Here is a 23474-nt window from a genome sequence, read left to right on the forward strand (position 1 = left end):
TATGAAACCATAATAAGATTTCATGCTACTATTTATGCCTATGGCATATATGCGAACACCACTATTCTGGTTCGTGCTTTTCTGGTCTTGGACTCTCGTGTAAAATGTATAACCATTTATCTCGTAGCCTTGGAATTTCACGATTATGCTAGAAGGTCCCCTGGCTAACCAAGTAAGCTGTGGATAAATCTCAGAGTTACCCATAAGTTGTTTGCGCAACCAGGAGGGAAAAGTTTCGACGTGGCTTCTTGTAAGCCAGGCATCAGATCTCGCCGGGTTTTCGAAAACTAAGATCTGCTTGTGCTGATCGATATACGGAGCCACAAAGGTTCACTGCTGTAGAATAGTGTAGTATGCCTTGTTGAACAAATCAGCATCATTGCTCAAACATACTTTCCTTCCAAGGGTGCCCATTCCCCGCAGCCTCCCCTCGTGGCGTGAAGTTGGAACCCAATCGGGTCAATTGAGTCAATAAAATCAACACAAAACTCAATCACCTCCTCTGTTCCATATCCCTTGGCGATGCTTCCTTTTGGACGGGCACGATTAAGAACATAGTTTTTTAGGACTGATAAGAACCTCTCGAAAGGCCACATATTGAGCAGGTATAATGGTCCGAGAATATTAATCTCTTTTACTAGGTGAACCAGAAGGTGAGTCATAATATTGAAGAAAGATGGGGGAAATACCAACTCAAAGCTGACAAGACATTACACCACATTGTTCTGTAGCTTTGTTAGCTTCGATGGATCGATTGCCTTCTGTGAAATCGCATTGAGAAACGCGCATAGCTTTACGAGCGGCAATCAAACATTCTCTGTTAGAACACCCCTCAGTACAACTGGAAGCAACTGGGTCATCAACATGTGGCAATCATGGGCTTTGAGATTTGTGAATTTCTTTTCTTTCATATTTATTATTCTCTTTATATTCGAGGAGTACCCATACGGGATCTTCAGACTATTCAAGCATTCAAACATGCTATCCTTCTCTTCCTTGCTGAGAGTGTAACTAGCAGGACATAAGTAGTGATGTCCGTTATCTCTCTTTTCTGGATGTAGGTCATCCTGTTGCCCCATTTCTTTAAGGTCTCATCGTGCTTCCAGTGTATCTTTTGAGGGCCCATAAACACCCCTGAAGCCTAGCAAGTTCATACAAAGGTTTTTCGTCAGGTGCATCACGGCTATTGCATTGCGGACATCTAGGGTTTCCTAATAAGGTAGCTCTCAAAATATTGACTTCTTCTTCCACATGGTTGCACGTCCATCATCGTCGTTCGGAACAGGTTGGCTACCAAGACTTTTTCCAAATACTACCCTTACATCATTTATCATCTCAAAGACACATTTTCCATTACGATGTAAAGGTTTTTTACGAGTTTCTGGTGCCCCTTTGAAATGCATCCCACTTTCTCGCAGCTGGTGGTGACCATGGAGAAATCGATGATGACCCATATAGACTACCTTCTTACAGTGCTTCAAATACATGCTATCTGTGTCGTCTAAGAAGTGGGTGCAGGCTTGATATCCCTTGTTTGTCTGTCCCGAAAGGTTACTTAGTGCAGGCCAATCATTGATGGTTACGAACAACAGTGCTCGCAGGTTAAACATCTCTTGTTTATCCTCATCCCACACATGTACACCTTTTTCCTTCCAGAGCTGTAAAAGTTCATCAACCAACGATCTTAGGTACACATCAATGTCATTGCCGGGTTGCTTTGGGCCTTGGATAAGCGCCGGTATCATAATGAACTTCCGTTTCATGCACATCCAAGGAGGAAGGTTAAACATACATAAGGTCACAGGCCAAGTACTATGACCACTACTCAACTCACCGAATGGATTGAATCCATCAGTACTTAAAACAAACCTTATGTTCCTTGGATCACCTTCAAACTCTGGGAATGCTCTATCAATTGATCTCCACTGAGCCCTATCAGTGGGGTGTCTCAGCATCTTATCTTCCTTACGTTCTTCTTTGTGCCATTGCATCAACTTAGCATTCGTCTTGTTCCTGAACAAGCGCTTCAAGCGTGGTATTATAAGGAAATATCACATCACTTTCGCGGGAACTCTCTTCCTAGGAGGTTGCCCCTCGACATCACCAGGATCATCTTGCCTAATCTTATACCGCAGCGCTTCGCACACGGGACACGCATCCAGATCCTCGTATTCAACACCGCGATAGAGGATACAATCATTAGGGCATGCGTGTATCTTCTGAACCTTCAATCCCAGAGGGCACAATCTGTTTAGCTTCATATTTTGTGGATGGCAATTCATTATTCTTGGAAAGAATCTTCTTGACAATTTTCAACATCCCCTAAAATACCTTATCGGACACACCATTTTTGACCTTCCATTCCATAAATTCTAGTGTGGTACCCAGCTTTTTATAGCCTCCCTAGCAATCTGGATATAGCAATTTCCTGTGATCATCTATCATGCGCTGCAACTTTGATGCTTCCTTTTGAGTTTCACAATCTCTATGTGCATCCCTAAGCACCTGACCGAGGTCATCAGTATGGCCATCTTCTGCAAACTCATCTTCATCAGCCCCACCCATTGTAGTATCTGCAAAAGATTGGCCTATAGCGCAGTCCAGAATGTTGTCATCATCCTCCTCCTCTTCATCATCTTCCATTACAACCCCTCTTTCACCGTGACGGGTCCAAACCAAATAGTTAGGCTTGAAATCGTATCTAAACAAGTGGCTGTGAATAGTCCCCTAGGAAGCCTTTGAGTAGCACTTCTGGTTACTGCATTGGGCACATGGATAAGATATGAACCCGTTCTCTGGCTTGTTCGCTTTGGCCACTTCAAGAAAATTATTCATGCCAACAATAAACACCTTGCTCCGCCTGTCCGCGTTATACATCCATTGCCAGTCCATCTGCATCGTATTACGCAAGCCATCAATAAAATGAATTACAATAAAACTATCCATCACATTGCTACAATTTTAGATAGAAATACACAAATTAAAATTTCAGAAGCAAACAACATCATACAGTACAACAAACTCAAATATTGCTGAAAATTTACATAGAAATACACAAATTATTTAGCTCATATTTAATTTACAAATAACTAAACTATTAAAAAATTCAATATTTCCCACATAATGTATTTATTCTAAAAATGGCTAATTGCATACCTCTATCTCAAAAGTACTAAAGTATCAAATTACACCTACAATTTATATGGCTAATTTATAAGTATTAAAAACATATTTACTCTAATTTTTCCCTAATACATAAAATTGAAATAATCTCAATTCTACCTCACATTTACTATCCATTCTCCATTCAAACTATCCATCACATTGTAGCTCAAAAACATGTATAAATACAAATCCTCTACATGCTTAAAAACAAACAAACTAATTTTTCTCCCCCTCTCTAAAGTATAAAACAAAGCTTAACAACAATAAATGAATGGAGCATGAAGTAACTAACCTTCACAACACTTTGGATGGGTGAAATCCCCACAGAAATGAGGAAAAAAAATTCAGCAGCACCTCCCCTAGGCTTGCTTCGGCGCTATGGAGAGGATGAGCTTCTCTGTCTTTGTGGAGTGGAGTGGCTCGGGCTGGAGGAGTGGAGGAGGAAGAAAGGGTACTTGTAGATAAGATTTTATCCCGGTTGGTAAATCCAACCGGGACAAAAGATTAGAGCTTTTGTCCTGGTTGGTGGTTACTCCCGGTTGGTAACGCCAACCGGGACAAAAGCTCCAACCTTTTGTCTTCCAACCGGGAGTAAAACGTTTATCCCGATTAGTAACTCCAACCGAGATAAAAGGTTGGATCTTTTGTCCCGGTTAGTGGTTCTAACCAGGGGTAAAGGGTGGCGCCGTCGGTGCTCGGAAACTAGCCGTTTTAACCGAGACTAAAGGGTGGCCTGTAGTCCCGGTTGCAAAAAAAAAACCGAGAGTAAAGGTGCGCCCCATTCCAGCCTACCGTGGCGCACCCCCTTTTCTCCCGGGCTGAAATTAAACTGAGACTAAAGGAGATGGGAAAGTCAGTTCTCTAGTAGTGATTTTCTTTTCCCGCGTTCATCTAACAGCTATGTAACTCGGATGTGACAGTAATGGCATAGGAGGGAAATGGATGATCTAAATTTGGATGGCATAAAGAGATGAGCTAAATTTTCAATAGCATATAGGGAATTTTCTCTACATTTTATATGTTTTCTTCCCACCATTGCAAACATGCACGATGCATACCGAAGTCCCTACTCATGCATGACACCCATCAGGCCATCAGTCACTCACGTACAATTGCGCGTGGATACCGGAGGTAGGAAGAGCCGAAGAGGTCTGTACGTAGGTAGAAGCTGCCCTTAGGTACAGCAAGCCTGCAGGCCTCCCCAAATTAAAGTCAGCACAGCAGCTCAACCCCCCGGCCGCTGCGCGGTGCCATCACCATCAACGACGCTGCCAAATTGGAAAAATCAAACGCCATCCCCGCCCACAGAGAAGAAGGGGATGCCCACCGTTTAGATGACATTGTTCGTCTTCACCGCCAAGAGGCCTCCGATCACGGCATGCATGTCTATCGTAGAAATTAAAACCCAGAAAAAGTGTTAGGACGACAGAGATTGACGTGGACATGCGGAAATGCAATGCTCATCTCCTCTATCTACAAGACCGGTCACGATCAAGCGCTGGGCTTTTGGCTGACTGGCATCCAGGTGTTGCCGCCTCGCTGGCCGGTCAAGATATGGTGATGATAAGTACTGGTACTAAATACTACTCCAGTCAAAAATAAAAATTCACATGTACAGAATGTTGCCAAAAGCGCAATGAAACAACTTTTTGTGCCAACGTGGCCAGTTCCATTCCATTTTATTTCATTTCTTTTCTTATCCCTACTCCGTACGAGATATACCAGCCAGCGGCTAATCTTAGCCATCGTTGTCCAATCATCATATGTGCTCATGCATTCTCTATGGCCGACAGAAATAATGTGTACAATCATCTTAAGCCCTCTGCAAAAGTATCTCCGCCAGGGGGTCTTTTGGGGCATACATTATCTTTTTATTGTATCATTTATCTTTCATGGTGAATGCCAACATACATTATCCTTGAAATGTATTTATAATATTTTAAACATTACCCTTAAAATGTATTTATAATATTTAAACATTACCCTTGAAATGTATTTATAATAGTTTAATGTTGGTGGTTTAATAAATATGCACATTGCAGGATAAATTGCTTAAATTTAGTCCATATCTTTCTTGACTATTTTAAGGCAGCACATACATAGACACACCACTACACGACTAACACACTGAGTGTGCTATATATATGCCCTAGAAATTTAACCATCAACAAATTAAAACTCACATATGTGCATGTGCGTAAAACGAGAGCAGAGCACTAGCTATGATTTGCATCCCATTCGGTGGGGTTCTACCTCAGATGTCAGGAATGCTACTAAAACATCACATACGGTACGGTATCTTTGGCGAAAATCAATAAGATTTTCAATATTTTGGGAGGTATATGTACCAGTAGTTATAGGGCACCCCCCAAAGGTGGAAGGCTAACATGTTTGCATGTGTCGTATAGAATATGTTGAACGTGAAGAAATTGACCGCAGCGGAACATTCTCATGGATCGATCTTTATCCTTGGCTATCTAATCCACCGAGGCACCGGGACAGGCAGATAGACTCGTCGCTAAACCTGTGCAGTGACAGCCACGATCGAGATGTCTGTGTCGTGCACGTGCGGTAGCATGCTTATCTCGAAAGAGACGTGGTAAGGTAACTTTATCCGCTCCTTAATTAATTACCACCGTTTATTACCATCCGTATTCACTCCCGTGCGTTTCAGATATACGGAATAAATGTTGGAACAAATAAATATACCAAGCTGGCGTGCATGCGGGGAATCCACGTGGAAATGTGATTTAATCGCTGTACCGCAATGTACGGCAAGACGCTGACACCGACCAAGCGAAATTAAGGAAGAGAATAATTCGAGAAACAGGGAGAATATTTTTGCGAGAAAATATCTCTCATCTTTATCCTGACACGCCCCACGTACGTACAACCAGTACGAAACGAGAATCCTTCAATAGAAAAAGCAAAACAATAATGATCATAATGACGAGTCCATGTAAAGGGATGGACAAAAATGAGAAGAACAGTTTACACACATGAGGAAGCAGGAAAGGGACCCACCCTCGATCGGTCAAACAGTCCACGCAGTAAGAAACCACGGTAAACCAACAGAAAAATTTAAACGCAATTTTTAAAGTCATGAATCTTCTCTATAGGTTGGCCGGCGTCAGTTGGTGTGTTGGGCCTGGCCCCTGCAGTCCCTAATCGGCTATTTGATTGATTGTTTATATTTTCATGTAATCTCTCATTTGTAACAATTTAAAAAAGTGCGTGTTAGCTCGCGTGGTATGTTAAACTATTTTTTTAAAATATAAAGATACGTAGCTCTTCCATATTTTTAGAAATAAAAAAAATAAATCGTGCATGGTCACGATCGATCCGTTTCCGGAGGGAGCGGAGGCGGTGGACGTGGATGATCGAGCTGGCGCCTGCCGGGCGAGAGATGGGTCAGCCTCCATTTTTCACTTTTCGCCGACCCATCCATCCAGCCCCTCCCGTTGATCAGGCCGCCGGGCGCCGAGCCCTATCCGGATACGAGAGAGAGAGGAAGACACAGATAGAGAGAGACCGCGCTGCGATCGGGGAGGATACCCGCCCGCCCACTTGAAACGTACCCATGCAATGCATATCCACTCCCTCTCTCTTCCTTGCCTTATGTGAGCCGAGCCAATCCAGTTCCATCCCATGATCTCCTCCTCCCCCGGCCGGCCTCCTCGCGTATATAAACGGGGCGCACGCACGGAACCCTGATCGGGGCCCCATGCGTTGCAAGCTGCTCGATCGTGCCGCCGCTGCTTCAGTTCGGTAGATCGTGATGGGAGGAGATGCTGCTTGCAAGGCGGTGGTGACGCTCCATGGCCGACGGCGGCGAGGGGAGGTTGTAGAAGGAGACCGATGTGACGGCGGCTGGGTGGCGGCCGGGACCGAGACGATGTCTAGCGGATCGTCGACGTCGAGCCTCACCGACGAAGAGGAGGACGGCGACGGCGCGACGTCGTCCTCCCGGCCGGATCGTGACGTCTCGTCCTCGTCGTTGTCCTCCTTGACGTCGTCGGGGTCGGAAACGACGACGCAGATCGGCGAGGCCGCCGGCGGGCCGCCCGGCCCGCTCTACGCGCTCTCGACGATGATGGAGGATCTTCCGGCTCTCAGGTACATACACACCTCAATCCTACGATCAGGGTCATTGCATAATTAAGGATCTGTTTTTCATGTGCAACCGCGGTACTAGGAAAGATGAGCTCTAGGTTGTGCTTTAATACTTTAAGGTCTTCAACAGTAAGCTTTAATTTTTTTTGGGCGAGGATTGAACAGCAAACTTAGTGCAAAAATGGCTAACAAAAGGGAACCTGATCTATGTTTATCAGTCTCTGAATCTCCTTCAGAGCTCATGTCATTCTCTATCAAGACGTAAATATTGTAGTCCAAATTCGACCTCACCAATTTAGATAAACAATACCATTGTGGAAACTAGTCCAACTGAAACCATTTCTACAAGGACCGCTGCTATTTTATTTACCCAACCATGAATTCCATTATTGAACCTTGAATTACAGTCTCAGCAAACCGTAACTAGTCTGAATATAGCGTCAATCACACCAGCAACACGATCTCTGACATCTAAATTCACTCACTGCAGAACAGGGCTGTCCAAGCACTACAAGGGGAGGTCCCAGTCCTTCACATCGCTGGTCGATGTCAGCTGTGTGGAAGACCTCGCCAAGAAGACCACCCCTTACACCAGAAGAAAGAAGGCGCCCGGGCGCTGTGCTGAAGTGCTGGGCGCCAAGAACCGGCTGTCGAAGACGATATCCAAAAAGGCGCCGAGGGGCAAACCACCTGCATACCAGGGCAAGAGAGAGATGTACAGATGCTAGGCCATGGCAAGAAATGTAGTGTCATGCCCAATGAAATGAGATAAGTACAGCACTGAGATTGAACACGTTCAGTCGGCGGCCTCATCTTCCCTCGTCACTAGAGCTTTTTGAAATCGTTTTATTTACTTCTCTCATGTGTCTGCATCCTTGATTGCTATATAGTGGACCATGCAAAGGTTAACAACTGAAATGGCTGAACTAAAAAACAGAGTACATTCTTGTACGTATGAATGTACTCTGCCATTTGATTTGAGAGTAATGTTACTAAAAACCACCACAAATTGACAAAAGAACCACCATGTGCATCTGAACATACCCAAATTAAAAAACATGAATGAAAATTCCATCCACTTCACCTTTGAACGTGGATGCTTTACAAATGAAAGCAGTTTGACTAGTTTCACAATTTGCATAAGCAGCATATGCAGTATGGAAAGTGATGCATCAGTTACAAACCATCATTGAACAGATTAAATGGCCTCACCCCCAGTGCGATCTCCGAGTGCTTGAAGATAAATGCAAATTTATGGGCACAATTGATGACTAATGAAATCTTTGAAATGAAAGCAGTTACAGAATGGGACGATAAAGATGCTATGAATGCCCTACAAAAGGAACAGCTATTTCCTCCACCGTTCCACCAATAAAATCAACTGATAAAGTACATTGGATTTGGAAGCTTGAAGGATCTCGTTGCCATTGGAGGTCCTATCAAATCACTCCACTGATCCCCTGAATTTCCAAGTATCTTGAATCCTTCAGCCTCCATCGCTGCTCGTCTCTCTGATTTGTACAGCACAGCAGTCTTGCCAATATCAGAAGGCTGCCTGCAGGAAAAAAAAACCATTGAATCAATAAACACTAAAAATAATGATTCACATAACAATAGTAATAACTTCCACATTTTGAAGTGTTTGCCCTAAAACACTAATCTCCGGATGCATGTGAGAAGTCTGCAGTATCATAATTGCAAAATGGTGATGTAAATCGGATGTTTTTTTATATAGTTGCACTGGTACAATCTGATTCTACATCTAACCGGTACAACAGCACAATTAATTTGTGGATAACTAAGACAACAATGGATAAACTAATAAATCACATTATACGCAACTGTTTGAGAGACATGGCAAACAGTCTTAACTAGTGTAATACACAACCGTCACAAGATGGAAATATAGCAGAGCATATAATGTATTATCTGATAATGACCTATTATAATCACCACAGCATCAGGTTTAATGTAAATCTGGCACCAACCCTAATAAAGAACTTTTCTTGCTTTTATAGTAGTGAAACTTTGAAACCTTACATTAGAATTTCTCAGGGTAAGGCATATATCAGGTACTTCTCATAAAAGCTTCTGAACATAATTCTGTACTAATATATTTCGAACTGTCAACACTGCAGAATCATTTCGATACAGGAGTTTTAAGAAATACCTTAGTATTAGTTTTTCCCATGATTGGTATCCAGCAAACAAAAGATTTGCTTCTGTTGAATTACGCTGGAATTCAGTCCGGCCAGTCAAGAGGATAATGTGGAAACCAAGTCCCTGAAGCTCCTTGTACAGTTTCAGGCTAGATGGTAATGCAGGCGCCTTTGCTGCATCTACCCATTCATCAAAGGAGGTCTCATTGAATTCCTGAGATCTAAAGAATCAGGGAAAATGTAAATACAAAGTAGCATTCTAACAGAACATTAAACATTATCATGCAATCCATTGAAAAGCTAGATCAAACAACCAATCCAGGGGTACCTGATCTTTTCAAAATAAGTATGTCCAATATCAATTGAGTTGCCTTGGAAAGATCTAACACCCTTCTTTTATTCTACAGAGAACATTATGGGCTATCCTACAAGTTACTTGCAGAAATCCAAGGGTTATGCTAAATAGGATTTTAGGAGTAGCCTGTAGACAGCTTTACTTTCTCCTCAATTTGAATTGCTAGCGCCAGTAATATTATCTGAAAGCAGAAAGCCCCTGAGAGTTTTGAATCACACAATGCGTTTAGCAAAAACATAACTAAACTATGTCATGAAACAGCATTTGAAAATTGGAAAACTCCGTTTCATGACATAATTCAATTTGGAATTCAGGTGACAATTAAATTTTATTACAAACGGTGAAATGATATGTTTATGCAGCAATGTGCTTAGCAAACCAGAAATCCCACCATACCTTAATGCATTAGGCGAGGTCGACACTAAAGGGCAAAGGCATTCCCTAGCTGAACAACCAATGCCAAACCCCATAGTGAAGAGCTAGAGTATTACCCAGTGAAATGCTTAAAAGTTCTAAGATTATACACCAATTTGCATCAAAATCGACGTTTCCGAATCACCAATTGGCAAACGCAGGAATACTCAATGTATCAAGCAACTAAGGCCAAGCAAGAAACAGAGCCATCAGCCATCGTTCCAGGAAGTCAACGTACCCCCATCCGTTGACCGCGTAGTAGGGCGCGTTGGTGAGCAGCGTCTCGTCGACGTCGAACACCCACGCGGGCTTCGCAGCGCCCGCCTCGGCGGCGGCCAGGGCGCCGGAGGCGAATGCGAGGGAGTCGGCGGCGGCGACGGCGGAGTCGGACGCGTAGCGGGGACCCTCCATGTACGCCTGCACGAACGCCACGCAGCGCACGGGGATGGCGCCCCAGGGCCCCGCGTTGGCCGTCTCCACGGACAGCCTCCAGCTGTCGCAGAAGAGCGCGTCGGCGTCGTCGGAGGAAGCCGCCGTCGGGGCGTCCGTGACCGTGCGGAGGACGGACCAGGCGCCGCTCGCGGTCGCGGAGGCGGACGACGCCGCAGCGAGCGAGAGGGCGAGGACGAGGGGAAGGAGACGCATGGCACCGCCGCGGGGGACGCGGATACTCACTGGATTGGGCGGGGCGGGATATTCCGGCGGCCGGCGGGGGCGTGGTGGGGCTGTGGGGTGGGGGTAGCAAGCGACAGGGTCCTGGCTGGACAGTGGGACCCAGCTAATAGAGCTTCACGGACAGACCCGGAGAGGCTTCTTGGCAGGGATGAAAACGGGACGGGATTTAATCCCGTCCCGACCGGCACCGAATGCCGTAATATCCCGACCGGATACCAGATTATCGGTAACCGAATAAATCCGGCAAAAAACAGGAAATTTAGCAGGAACTGGGACCGGAATCAGTTGGGCTCGTTTCCCGACCGAATTCACGGATCCTGTTTTTTAACAGGAAAATTCCCGCTTTTCCCGTTTTAATTCCCGTATATTAAATTTTATTTTGTATTATTACTTCAGTCAGAGACCAAGGAGCGCTCGATAAAAGCTTGTGGCCCTCTGGAGGCCGGGAGTGCAATTATTAAAAGCGCCGGCTCCCCCCTCCCCAGCTGCCTCCGCGAGGTGCCTTCAGTGTGCGCCTGGTGTACTGGTGTAGTGGTGCTTGCTGCTGCTGTGCGCGCTGGGCCGTAATGGGCCGTTACCAAGGTAAAGCGAGCTGAGCGCCTGCTGAGCGCTGCGCACGCCGCTAAGGCCATGCGTATGCATGTGCATTTTCCTTTTTTATTTTTTATTTTTTGCTGTGCCTACAACATATGCTAAATGATTTGATGCTGCAAGAATCCCTATTGGATGTGGACGCAACCAGCCACTTCTGCTTTTTCGTTGAACTTGTTCATCGTAGATAAGCTGAAGTATGCATGTGCGCTTTCCTTTTTTCTTTACAGGTTTCTCATTTAGTTTTTTGAAGTATTTCATGACAATTAAAAAGTTAACTCACTGCTGTAGTTTTATTAGCATATGCCAAGTAAAAAATCATAGGTCACTTACTCATGCATGAATATGTGCAACACAAACATAACAAGTCACTGGTGTTCTATAAATTGCTGGACTTATTTGTAGTGTTATATACTTGCTAACGGTGCGATTTGCCTATGTATTATACATGGTTGTAATCTTGGTGTTAAGTTGAATGGTTGAAGTGGTTACGTACGTTGACGTTCCCGATTTGGATTACCGATTCCTGATCGTTATCGACTTTTCCCCGATCGAAATGTATCGTTTCCAACATCCCGTATTTTCGATTTTGCTTTCCCGACCAGCCTTCCCGTTCCCGTTCCCGCATAAAAAATATAGTAGCGGAAATGGTTAGCGTGTTTTTCGGACCGTTCCTGACCGCTTTCATCCCTGCTTCTTGCTCAACTGCCCATAGCATGGGAACCTTGGCCCGCTATACGTGGGCTCAGTGTGGCCACGTGGGACAAGATACCGGTTTAATGGATCTGCACGTTACCGTTGGGAAACCGCAGGAATGGTAAGTGGGCTCGTGGGTCCCGTTGGATTTTCGCCTGATCCAATTGGTTGGGTGCCACGATTCGGATCATGGATTAATTTTTAGTCGGGTCATATCAGATGATTGGATACTAATTAAAAATTAGAAGTACTAAATATGAACTAATTCGCAAGACGAATCTATTTTAAACCTAATTAATCCATGATTAGCACATACTACTGTAGCATCACATGGTCAAATCACGAATTAATTAGACTTAATAGATTCATCTCGCAAATTAGCTTTCATTTATGCAATTGGTTTTATAATTAACCTATATTTAATAGTCTCGTTAGCTCCAAACGTGACCTAAGGCTACTCCTAAATAATATTTAATAATGTAGATGCTTTTTCCCTCTACACTCCTCCTCGGGTACCTTCAAACTCACTGTTCGATCATGAGCTGTCGCCACATGCTACTTGTTGGGGGGAAATATTAACGATCCCCTAAATACCGCTTAAAGGAGCGGACGCGAAGGCCCGGGCCCACCTAAGCATAATCAGAGCTCCGTCTCGCCCGACCGCGGCCTCAGGGTCGGGAACGCCCGACCTCCCTCCACGAGGCTTCCGCCTCGTCCGACTGCGGCCTCGGGGTCGGAGGCGCCCGACCCCTCGCCACAAGGTTCCACCTCGTCCGACCCCAAGTGCAGGGGTCGGGCTCGCTGGGGCCCCCAGGGCGGGCTTCCCCCTCGGATGCGGACCAGGTGGGCAAGATAAACAAAAACCTATGGGTCTGCCCCCGTCGGCTTCACCATAAATGCGCCGCAGGCCTGGCAGAGGGAAGGATGACCGCGCTCCTCACGCAACCCGTCGCAAGTACCCATGCACGACCAAACTGTACAAGCTACAGTGCTGGCGGCTCGCTTCCATTCGCCACAGGGTACTCATGGCCTGCGCCGACCAGGGCGGAGGAGAGACTGGCCTGTCCTCGGGCCCCGCGCGCCCTCGGGTCCCGGGCGCCCGGCAGCAAGGATGTGACGCCCTCTCTCCAGGAGCCATCATCAAGACGGTAGCATCCACCGTCCTCCCCAACGGACACCGGAATAACGATGAAACGCCTTCATCATAACCCGACGCCTACGAATGCCGAAGAAGCTATCTGTAGGGAGCGACGACAGTTGGCACACGGCCGCCTCCCCCTCCGGCATGCACGTCGGCGCTCGCCAGAGGCCGACGGAGGCGTCGGGCATCTAGGAACTTGTTCCTCCTTCCTGCCATATTTTTTACCGTACTACGTTTACACTTTACGGTCCTCTTCGCCCGATCCCAGCTGTAACTCCGGCCACCCCCCTTGCGATATAAAAGGAGGAACCCAGGGCCGGAGGAAGGATCGGATTCTTCTCCCACAAGCCACAGCTCACTAGTACGCTCCCTGAGAGCACAAGCACAAAGAGACTTGGGACCAGTCCCTCTCTCGTCGATCTGTAACCCCTACTACAGAACCCCGCGTGGGCTATACGAGCATCCTCGATACTGGACGTAGGGCTTCCTTTGCCCGAACTAGTCTAATCTGTGTCTCCCACGCCACCACCTGAGGCTTTACGCGCATAAAAGAAATTTACTAGTCTAAGTCTTGATCCGCCAATCTTGACAACGACAGTTGGTGCGCCAGGTAGGGGACCTTTGCGCGTACATTCCCAGCCCCAGATGGCCAATTACGATAGTAGCTTTGCTTCGGGCTCCCTGATCCGATTCGGGAGCCTGGACTTCCTCGCCACCAGGGAAGGGATCAAGCTGATCCCTGTCCTCGTCCTACCCGCTCACCCAACTGCCCCCGGCCCCGCCGCCGGGATGGTGGCGAGCGGCCGCTCGCTTGCCGGAAGGACCTCACCAGGGGGACGGCCCTTCGGGCTACGCAACGCCACGGGGGCTTACGGACGCCTCCTAGCGCGGTCCATGACCGCGTCGCCCACGAGCAACGAGCTCGTAGGCGCGACGAGGACGATCTCTGACGTTGGCTCCAGCAGCGGGAGTCCCCACCCCTCGCGCGAGTGCCTCGTGGTCGACGCGCACTCCGAGGGATCCAACGGCAACGATGCCGAGGGGAAACAAAGGGCTCCCCCCTCGCGCGCCGCGGCTACAACCGGAGCCTTGCCAAGGGCCCCGGAGTGCTCTCAGCAACCAGAGGCGCGCGCGGGCGCCCCCCAAGAAGTTGAGCACCCCCACCACTGGGGAGGAGCGCGACAACGGGCGCGCGACGTCCAGCAACGCATCTGCGCGGATGAAGAGCGGCCGCAGCTCTTCGCCCGCGCTAGCCAAAACGTCGCAGCCGCGACGGTGTTGCTCCGACAGCTCCCCGAACCAGCGACACCCGAGGAGCGGCGGGCACGCCAAGAGATGCGCAACCTGCTAGAATGCGCTGCCGTCCAGCAGGCGGAAAGTTCCGCGTCCCGGCGACGCGGGCAGAACACCAGCCGGGCGACGCCCGACGCGCCCCCGGAAAGGCGGGGGGAAATCTGTCCATCAACCCCCTCCCGGGGCGAATCAGGCCGCGTCCGCCCGACGGACTCCACCACCCGCGGGAGGCGAGGCTCGATCCGTCCACCAGCGCGTCGGCCTCGTCCGCGACGCCCGCGACACCCTGAACGCGTGGAGACGCTCCCGCGCGGACAGGGGGAACGGGGTAGATCGAGGCTACCACGTCCACCGTGGCGGGCGCTACGATAGCGGGGAAGACCGCAGCCCGAGCCCCGGTCCGGCTGGGCCCCGGGCCTTCTCTACGCGCATCCTGAACGCGCCTTTTCCGTCGTGCTTCAGGCAACCCACGAGTATAGCCAAATACTCAGGGGAGACGAATCCTGGAGTGTGGCTCAGCGATTACCGGCTTGCATGTCAAGCCGGCGGGGCGGATGATGACCTGTTTATCATCCGCAACCTACCCCTCTTCCTGGCCGACTCAACGCGAGCTTGGCTAGAACATATCCCTTCGGGACGCGTTCGCAGCTGGAATGACCTGAAGGAGGTTTTCATATGAAACTTCCAGGGCACGTACACGCGCCCCGGCAACTCCTGGGATCTCCGGAGCTGTCGCCAGGGGGCGGACGAGTCCCTCCGGGATTACATCCGGCGCTTCTCCAAAAAGCGCACCGAGCTCTCCAACGTCGCGGACGCCGACGTCATAGGAGCCTTCCTAGCAGGAACCTCCTGCCGGCCCCTCGTCCACGAGCTGGGGCGCCGAGGCCCACGAACCACGGAGGAGCTCCTCAATATCGCCACCAGCTACGCCTCGGGCGAAGAGGCCGTCGGAGCGATCTTCGACCGCTCCAAAGGCAAGGCGAAACGGGAGGAGGATGCCGACGAGGGCACCTCCAACCGCCAGCAGAAGAAGAAGGGCAAACAACGGCGCGAGGTCCCCCTCGTGGCCACGGCCGAGCGCAAGCGGGGGCAGCTGCCCCCCGAGGGCGCTCCCGGCTTCTTCGACAAATTGCTTGAGGGACCGTGCCCGAACCACGAGTTCCCCGTGAAGCACGCCTACGAAGATTGCAACCTCATGAAGAGATACTTTGTGGGCAATCCGGTGAAAGGCGATCGGAAGCGGAAGCCCGATGAGGAAAGGAAGGGCGACGAAGAGAAAGAAGACGGCTTCCCCAAGGTGGACGGCTGCTTCATGATCTTCGGCGGCTCCGCGGCATACGACACCAAGCGCCAGCAAAAGCTGGAGCGCCGGGAGGTCTACGCGGCTGAGCCTGCGACTCCGGCCTTCCTTGACTGGTCGGGGCCGGCCATCACCTTCGATAGGTCCGACCACCCTGGTCGCGTCTGGCATCCGGGGCGCTACCCTCTCGTCGTCGACCCCATCGTCGGCACGACGCGCCTCACCAAGGTACTCATGGATGGGGGCAACGGCCTCAACCTCCTCTACGCCGAGACTCTCGACGCTATGGGGATCGACCGTTCCCGCCTCCGTCCCAGCAAGGCGCCTTTCCATGGCGTCGTGCCAGGGAAGCAGGCCACGCCCCTCGGGCAAATCGACCTGCCCGTTACGTTCGGGACCCCTTCCAACTACAGGAAGGAGGTCCTCACCTTCGAGGTGGTGGGGTTCCGCGGAACCTACCATGCCATCTTGGGATGGCCGTGCTACGCGAAGTTCATGGCTATCCCCAACTACACCTACCTCAAGCTCAAGCTGCCGGGGCCCAATGGGGTCATCACCGTCGGCACGACCTTTCAGAAGGCATACGAGTGTGACGTAGAGTGCTGCAAATACGCCGCGGCCATCACCGCCACGAGCGGCTTGGCGGTCCAGCTTGCGGAGGCCACCGAGGATCGGCCCGACTCCAAGCAGCCGAACATCTCCTTTGAGCCCGCAGAAGGTATCAAGGAAGTCCCTCTCGATCCCGGCTGTTCCGACGGAGGGGTTGTGCGGATCAGCGCGGCCCTATCCCCCAAATAGGAAAGCGCGCTCGTCGACTTCCTCCGCGCGAACAGCGACGTCTTCGCGTGGAAGCTCTCGGACATGCCTGGCATCCCGAGAGAAGTCGCCGAGCACTCCTTGAACATCAGGGCCGGCTCCAAGCCAGTGAAGCAAGGATTGCGCCGTTTCGACGAGGAAAGGCGCAAGGCCATCGGCGAAGAGCTCTGGAAGCTTCTGACGGCCGGATTCATCAAGGAAGTGCGCCACCCCGAGTGGCTGGCTAATCCTGTCCTTGTACCAAAAAAGAACGGGAAATGGAGGATGTGTGTCGATTATACCGGTCTCAACAAAGCGTGTCCAAAGGACCCGTTTCCTTTGCCACGCATAGATCAAATAGTCGACTCAACCGCCGGGTGCGAGACCCTCAGCTTCCTCGACGCATATTCCGGCTACCATCAGATCGCGATGAAAGAGGCCGACCAGCTCGCTACCTCCTTCATCACCCCCTTTGGTCCCTACTACTACGTTAAGATGCCGTTCGGCCTCAAAAACGCAGGGGCTACCTTCCAGCGGTGCATGCTGAAGTGCTTCGAAGACCTCATTGGGCGGACCGTTGAGGCCTACGTTGACGACATCGTGGTTAAATCCAGGACGGGCGACCAGCTCATTCCCGACCTAGAACTAGCCTTCGAAAGGCTGAGGGATAAGCGTATTAAGCTCAATCCCGAGAAATGTGTGTTCGGAGTCCCAAGGGGCATGCTATTAGGCTTCATCGTCTCCGTGCGCGGCATCGAAGAAAATCCGGAGAAGATAGCGGCCATCAGCGACATAGGGCCGATCCGGAACATAAAGGGAGTACAGCGCGTCATGGGATGCTTAGCAGCTCTAAGCTGCTTCATCTCGCGCCTCGGCGAGCGAGGGCTTCCTCTCTATCAGCTCCTGAAGAAGACTGATCGTTTCGAATGGACCGGCGAGGCCCAGGAGGCACTTGACCGACTCAAGGACCTCCTGACGAAGGCCCCGATCCTAGTCCCGCCCACCGACGGCGAGTCCCTCCTGCTCTACATCGCGGCGACCACCCAGGTGGTTAGCGCGGTCCTGGTGGTGGAACGGGAAGAGGAGGGACACGCTCTCAAGGTGCAACGCCCGGTGTACTTCATCAGCGAAGTCTTGTCCGAATCCAAGACACGTTATCCACAGATCCAGAAGCTCGTCTACGCCATCCTTATCACGAAGAGGAAGCCGCGTCACTACTTCACCTCCCACCCGGTAACGGTCGTTTCATCATTCCCGTTAGGTGAAGTAATCCGGAACCCAAATGCTACAGGGAGAATCGCGAAGTGGGCGCTTGAGCTCATGGACCAGGGTATCACCTACGTCCCCCGCACCGCCATCAAGTCCTAGGCACTTGCCGACTTCGTGGCTGAGTGGACGGAGGTTCAAACCCCATCGGCGCTAGAGAAGCAGGAGTACTGGACAATGTACTTCGACGGGTCACTGATGAGGACCCGCGCCGGAGCGGGTCTCGTCTTCGTCTCTCCATTGGGCGTGCGCATCAGGTACATGATCCGCCTCCATTTTCCTGCATCCAATAATGTCGCCGAGTACGAAGCCCTCCTCAACGGACTCCGCATCGCCATCGAGCTGGGTATCCGTCGGCTAGACGTCCGGGGCGATTCCCAGTTAGTCGTCGAACAAGTCATGAAGGAGTGGAGCTGCCACGACTCCAAAATGGTAGCCTACTGCAACGAGGTCCGTAACCTCGAAGACAAGTTCGACGGGTTAGAGCTCAACCACGTCGCAAGGCGCTTCAACGAAGCCGCCGACAAGCTGGCGAAGGCGGCATCCGGCCGAATGCCCGTCCCCGACGGCGTTTTCGTTAGCGACCAGTTGAAGCCTTCAATCCGTTATCCAGAGCCAGCAGGGGTCGGTGAAGCACCCCAGCCCTAGGATCGGGACCTGAGCCAGGGGAGGTCGGCAACGCGCCACCTGTCCCGGACCGAAACACCAGTCCCGAGGAAATCGACGCTGCTTTGCCCGACTCGGCCCCGGGAGCCGATCCGTCCGACCCCGAGGTCATGGAAATCACGGCGGACCCCGCGGTGGGGGCCGACCCCCCGATCGACTGGAGAGCCCCATACCTCAACTACCTCGTCCGCGACACGCTCCCGGCTGACAAAACCGAGGCCCGTAGGATCGCGCGTCGCGCCAAATCCTTCACCATCATCGACCGGGAGCTCTACAAGAAAAGCCACACTAGGATCCTCCAGCGCTGCATCCCGATCGAACAGGGAAAGGCGCTGATCCAGGATATCCACGCCGGAGCTCGTGGTCACCACGCCGCGCCAAGGACCCTCGTTGGCAACGCCTTCCGACAAGGTTTTTACTGGCCGACCGCGGTCGCGGATGCTACCCAGGTAGTCCGCACCTGTGAAGGATGCCAGTTCTTTGCCCGCCAGACTCACCTGCCCGCGCAAGCGTTGCAGACCATCCCCATCACGTGGTCGTTTGCGGTCTGGGGGCTGGATCTCGTCGGACCCTTCAAGAAGGCACCCGGGGGCTTCACCCATCTGCTCGTCGCCGTCGACAAGTTCTCCAAATGGATCGAAGCAAGACCAGTGGCGCAAATCAGATCCGAGCAGGCGGTACAGTTCTTCACCGACATCATCCACCGCTTCGGGATCCCAAATTCCATCATCACCGACAATGGCACGCAGTTCACCGGGAAGAGATTCCTCCAGTTCTGCGACGACCACCACATCCGAGTGGATTGGGCGGCCGTAGCGCACCCCCGCACAAACGGGCAAGTCGAGCGAGCCAATGGCATGATACTCCAGGGTCTCAAGCCACGGATCTTCGACCGCCTTAAGAAGTTCGGTGGACGATGGGTTGCGGAGCTTCCCGCAGTCCTTTGGAGCCTGAGGACGACCCCCAGCCGGGCGACGGGGTTCACCCCATTCTTCATGATCTACGGGTCAGAGGCCATTTTGCCCACCGATCTAGAGTACGGGTCACCGAGGGTCAAGGCATACGACGAACAGGGAAACCAGGCATCACTCCAGGACGCACAAGATCAACTCGATGAAGCGCGAGACGTGGCCCTACTACACTCGGCTAAATACCAGCAGGCCCTACGGCGTTACCACAGCCGCAAGGTACAAGGCCGAGCCTTCAACGTCGGTGATTTGGCGCACCGCCTCGTCCAGGACAGCAGGGGTCGGCACAAGTTGACTCCCCCATGGGAAGGCTCGTTCATCATCGTACAAGTTCTACGGCCGGGCACCTACAAGCTGGCGACTCCCGACGGGCAGGTCTTCAGCAACGCCTGGAACATAGAACAGCTAAGGCGCTTTTACCCATAGCTTTTATTTCCAAGTTCTGCATAAACTTGTCTTCAATTTCGGTAATCTCGTTAAGCTTAGGGGCATCCGACCCTGGCTTCGTTCCAGGGCCGCATACCCCTCGGGGGCTACCAGTTTTGTTCTTCTGCGAAAAAAGAAACCCCGAGCCGCCTCGGTTCGGGCTTTTTCCTTTAAGCTCAGGGGTATCCGACCCTGGCCTTGCTCCAGGACCGCATACCCCTCGGGGGCTATCAGGGGTTCCGACCCCAGCCGCTTGGCGCCATCATCTAAAAGAAATGTTTTTTCTTTTTCAAACCGAACACTCCCTTTCTAGACTTTTGGGCGCAAGAAAGAGAAGAATGCGCGAACGGTGTTCAGGCAAGTTTGATCGGACTGCGAAAAAACCTACGTCCCAGCGGCTACGGCACCTTCGCTCATCGAAACTTACCGACGCACCCGACAACGCATTCGAAGCTTTCAAACCCAAAGGAACAGCAAAGGGGATCGGGATCTTTCGCACGACGAAGTCATAAACAGGCCCGTATGGCCATCGCAAAATAAGTTCGAAACTGACATAATTACATTTCGGGCACAAGCCCGGTACAGTTAACTTGACGAGGGATCGGCAGGAGGGACGGCCTCATCTTCCAGGAGCTTCGCGAGGGCCTCCGCCGGCGCGGACACCGTTGCATCAATCTCGTCCAGCTCAGCTTCGGTATAACCGGCGGCGTACCCTTCACTCATCCCAGCAAAGTTGATACCAGAATAATGGGAGCCGAAGACCCCGAAGGCTCGCCGCACGCCGATGTGAAGCGCGTCCACGGCGATCTCGCGACGCCGACGGCGTACCCCGAGGACACGAGCCGGCAGAGAGCTCGACCCCTCCTCTGGAACCACGCCAAAGTCGTCGCAGACGACGCGGACCGCATCTCGCAGGACGCCGTGCTCGCCGCGCTCCGCGTCGAGCAAACCCTGCAGCTTGGCGATTTCACCTGCAGGAACCATCCAGAAAAACCCCATCAAGTCAAGAACAGAACACAAACGACACGGGAACACGGGAACGGAAGAAACCTCACCGTCGGCCCAGGCCTTCAACTCGCGCTCCCGGTCAGCTCCTTGAGACACGGCGGACTGGAGTCCCTGCACTTGCGAGCGAAGGTGACCGGTCTCCAAGGTAAGGTCAGCCGCCGCCTTCTCGGCCTCCTCTTTCTTGGCCTTCTCGGCGTCCCGATCCTGGAAGGCCTGGTGCCGCTCGCGCCGGATGCGCTCGACGGTCTTCTGGAGAGCTTCACGCTCCCCCCTCAGCCGTGCAAGCTCCTCGGCGTCGTGGTGGGCCCTCTCGGCGGCAGCTTGAAGCTCCTCGGCGTCGCGGCGGGCCCTCTCAGCAACAGCCTGGAACTCCTCGTAGTCGAGGCGGGCTTTCTCGACGACGGCTTGGAGCTTGGCCTCCGCTCGCTGCGCCTCCTCCAACGCCGCCCCCTCACGCCTTTGCAGGTCGCGAATGACCCCCTGGGCGGCGTTGACCTGCAAGGACAGGTCCCCGGTGCGTTCCCTCTCAGTGTTGAAGCGCTCCCAGAGACCCTGCTGCCGCCAGAGGAAATCAGATTTCCCCCGACTGCCCTCTTGGAGAGCTTGCGAAGCAACGTGCCGTTAGGGAAAAAAGCAAAAGGGAGGTGCTGATCACCAACAGTAGGAGCAACATACCTGGCTGCCAGGGAGGACGATGTTACCCAGAACCCCCAACGCCGAAGATAGAGCCGCCTGGACGTGGGCAAGGCCGCCCTCCACCGCCTGCCACTTGTGCCACTCAGCGGCGTCGTCCAGCGCGAAGAGATGCCTCGGCGGGTCATCGCGGGATGACCAGCGAAGGACGGACCCCCTCCACGCCCTGGGAACGGAGGGAGCCGAGGCTGAGGCAGGGGCCGACCCTGACGCAGCCGTCAAGGTCGGCACCATTGCACTAGAAGCCGCCGGGTCTGCCGACGGCCCCGACACCTGCACACTCATCGCCGCCGAGGCCACCAGCGGTATCCCAGTGGGCCCCTCCGCCTCCGTCACCGGAGCCACTCCCACAGGGGTGATTGGGGCGGAGGTCCCCGCCTCCGTCACCACTGCCCCCGCCGCCGCCGCGCTTTCGGGGGCAGGCATTCCCTCCGCCTCTGATCCCGCCACGGCTGCGGGGGCTTCCACCCTACCTCCCGTCGCCGCCGTCCCCTCTGCCTCGTCGGCGTCGAGGTCGATCACCTCCCCGGCCTGAGAACCCGGGAGGATCGCGCCCTGCACTGTAGGGGCGACCGGGGGGCCCGAAGGCGGAGTGGGGTCCGCTCCCCCTCCCGCGACCGGCGCCGCCGTCACTCCGCCAGCCGCCATCACAGGGGCCACCTCTGCGGAGGGGTCCGCGGCCTCACCAGGGAGCCCGCCGCTCGCCACGGGCGGGACCGCGGTCCGCCCCCCGGAGGAGGACGACACTCGCAACACCTTCTTAGGCGCCAGCTGCAGGACAAGGCCACGAGGGGCGACGCTGCGCATCAACAAGAAAACGTCAACCGGAACAAACGTGAGAAGGGGAGAGGAACAAGACGCTAGGAAAACCAACTTACGTTCTTGAAGCACAAGGGCGGCGTGCGCGCTTCGCCTTGAAGCCCGACGTCGACCCCGGGGCATCTGGCAGCGGCCGCTTGTCGCCACCTCGCTGCCCTCCAGTCTCGGGCGCAATGTTGGAGGCGGTCGCCGCGGACCCCTGCGGAACGCCCTGGGCGGACCCCAGGGGGGCTCCCCGCGCTGGCTCCAGAGCGGCGGCGGGGGCAGGCTCCGAAGACCCCCGAGGGGCGCTCCGTGCCGACCCCTGGGGGGCACTCCTCGCCGACCCCTGGGGAGCGTCTTGCGCTGGCTCCTGGGAGACGCCCTGCGCCGACCCCTGGGGGGCGTCCCGCGCCAACTCCTGGGGGGCGCTCCGTGCCGGCCCCTGGGGCGCAGCCCCAGGGCCTTGCGAAGCCAAGGCTCGGGCGGGCGCCTCCTCCGCTTCGTCCCCCGCAGCCGTCTGCGAGCGCACCTCCCGAATGGCGAGGGTGCCCGATCGGAGGGAGGAAATCAGCTCCTCCTCTTCATCATCTTCATCATCTTCCTCATCTTCATCCTCTTCATCATCGTCGTCGTCGTCGTCGTCGTCGTCGTCATCGTCATCGGACACGACCGGCCCCCTCCGCCGCCGTTGGAACTCCTTAGCGGCCTTCTTCCGCTTCTTGGCCGTCTCCTTGTCCTTACGGCGCTTCTGCGCCTCGGCAAGGAGACGGTTGCGCGTCCGCCGCTCAGCATCTTCCGGCATCAGCGGAAGCGAGTCCACGACCCGGGTTAACGGGCCCTACGAACGCAAAACAGCTCCGCGTCAGAATGACAATCGCAAGACACAAAGAAAGGAGGACGACGCCTCGACTCCTTACCAGGTCTATGAAGCCCGCGTCCGGACGCATCG

The 23474-nt window shown here is 52.8% G+C and overlaps 3 protein-coding genes and 1 pseudogene across 3 annotated transcripts; 2 read left to right on the forward strand and 2 right to left on the reverse strand.

Annotated features, from left to right (window-relative positions):
* Positions 1-592: 592 nt before the first annotated feature.
* On the reverse strand, positions 593-2057 carry LOC140222423 (uncharacterized; annotated as a pseudogene).
* Positions 2058-6655: 4598 nt separating this feature from the next.
* LOC117854047 (uncharacterized) lies at positions 6656-8135 on the forward strand. Its single transcript, XM_034736328.2, has 2 exons — positions 6656-7281; positions 7769-8135. The coding sequence occupies exons 1-2, from the start codon at positions 6944-6946 to the stop codon at positions 8004-8006; spliced, it is 576 nt and encodes a 191-aa protein (XP_034592219.1). The 5' UTR covers positions 6656-6943; the 3' UTR covers positions 8007-8135.
* Positions 8136-8307: 172 nt separating this feature from the next.
* LOC117854046 (acid phosphatase 1) lies at positions 8308-11048 on the reverse strand. Its single transcript, XM_034736327.2, has 3 exons — positions 10445-11048; positions 9449-9658; positions 8308-8833 (listed from the first exon to the last, which is right to left on the reverse strand). Exons 1-3 carry the CDS (start codon positions 10849-10851, stop codon positions 8656-8658), a joined length of 795 nt encoding a protein of 264 aa, XP_034592218.1. The 5' UTR covers positions 10852-11048; the 3' UTR covers positions 8308-8655.
* A 4883-nt stretch (positions 11049-15931) lies between these two features.
* LOC117852403 (uncharacterized) lies at positions 15932-16700 on the forward strand. The gene has a single exon (XM_034734506.2). The coding sequence runs from the start codon at positions 16137-16139 to the stop codon at positions 16698-16700; it is 564 nt and encodes a 187-aa protein (XP_034590397.1). The 5' UTR covers positions 15932-16136.
* The last annotated feature ends 6774 nt before the right edge of the window (positions 16701-23474 follow it).

Source organism: Setaria viridis, chromosome 4 (genome assembly GCF_005286985.2).
Source record: "Setaria viridis chromosome 4, Setaria_viridis_v4.0, whole genome shotgun sequence".
NCBI classification, from domain to species: domain Eukaryota; kingdom Viridiplantae; phylum Streptophyta; class Magnoliopsida; order Poales; family Poaceae; genus Setaria; species Setaria viridis.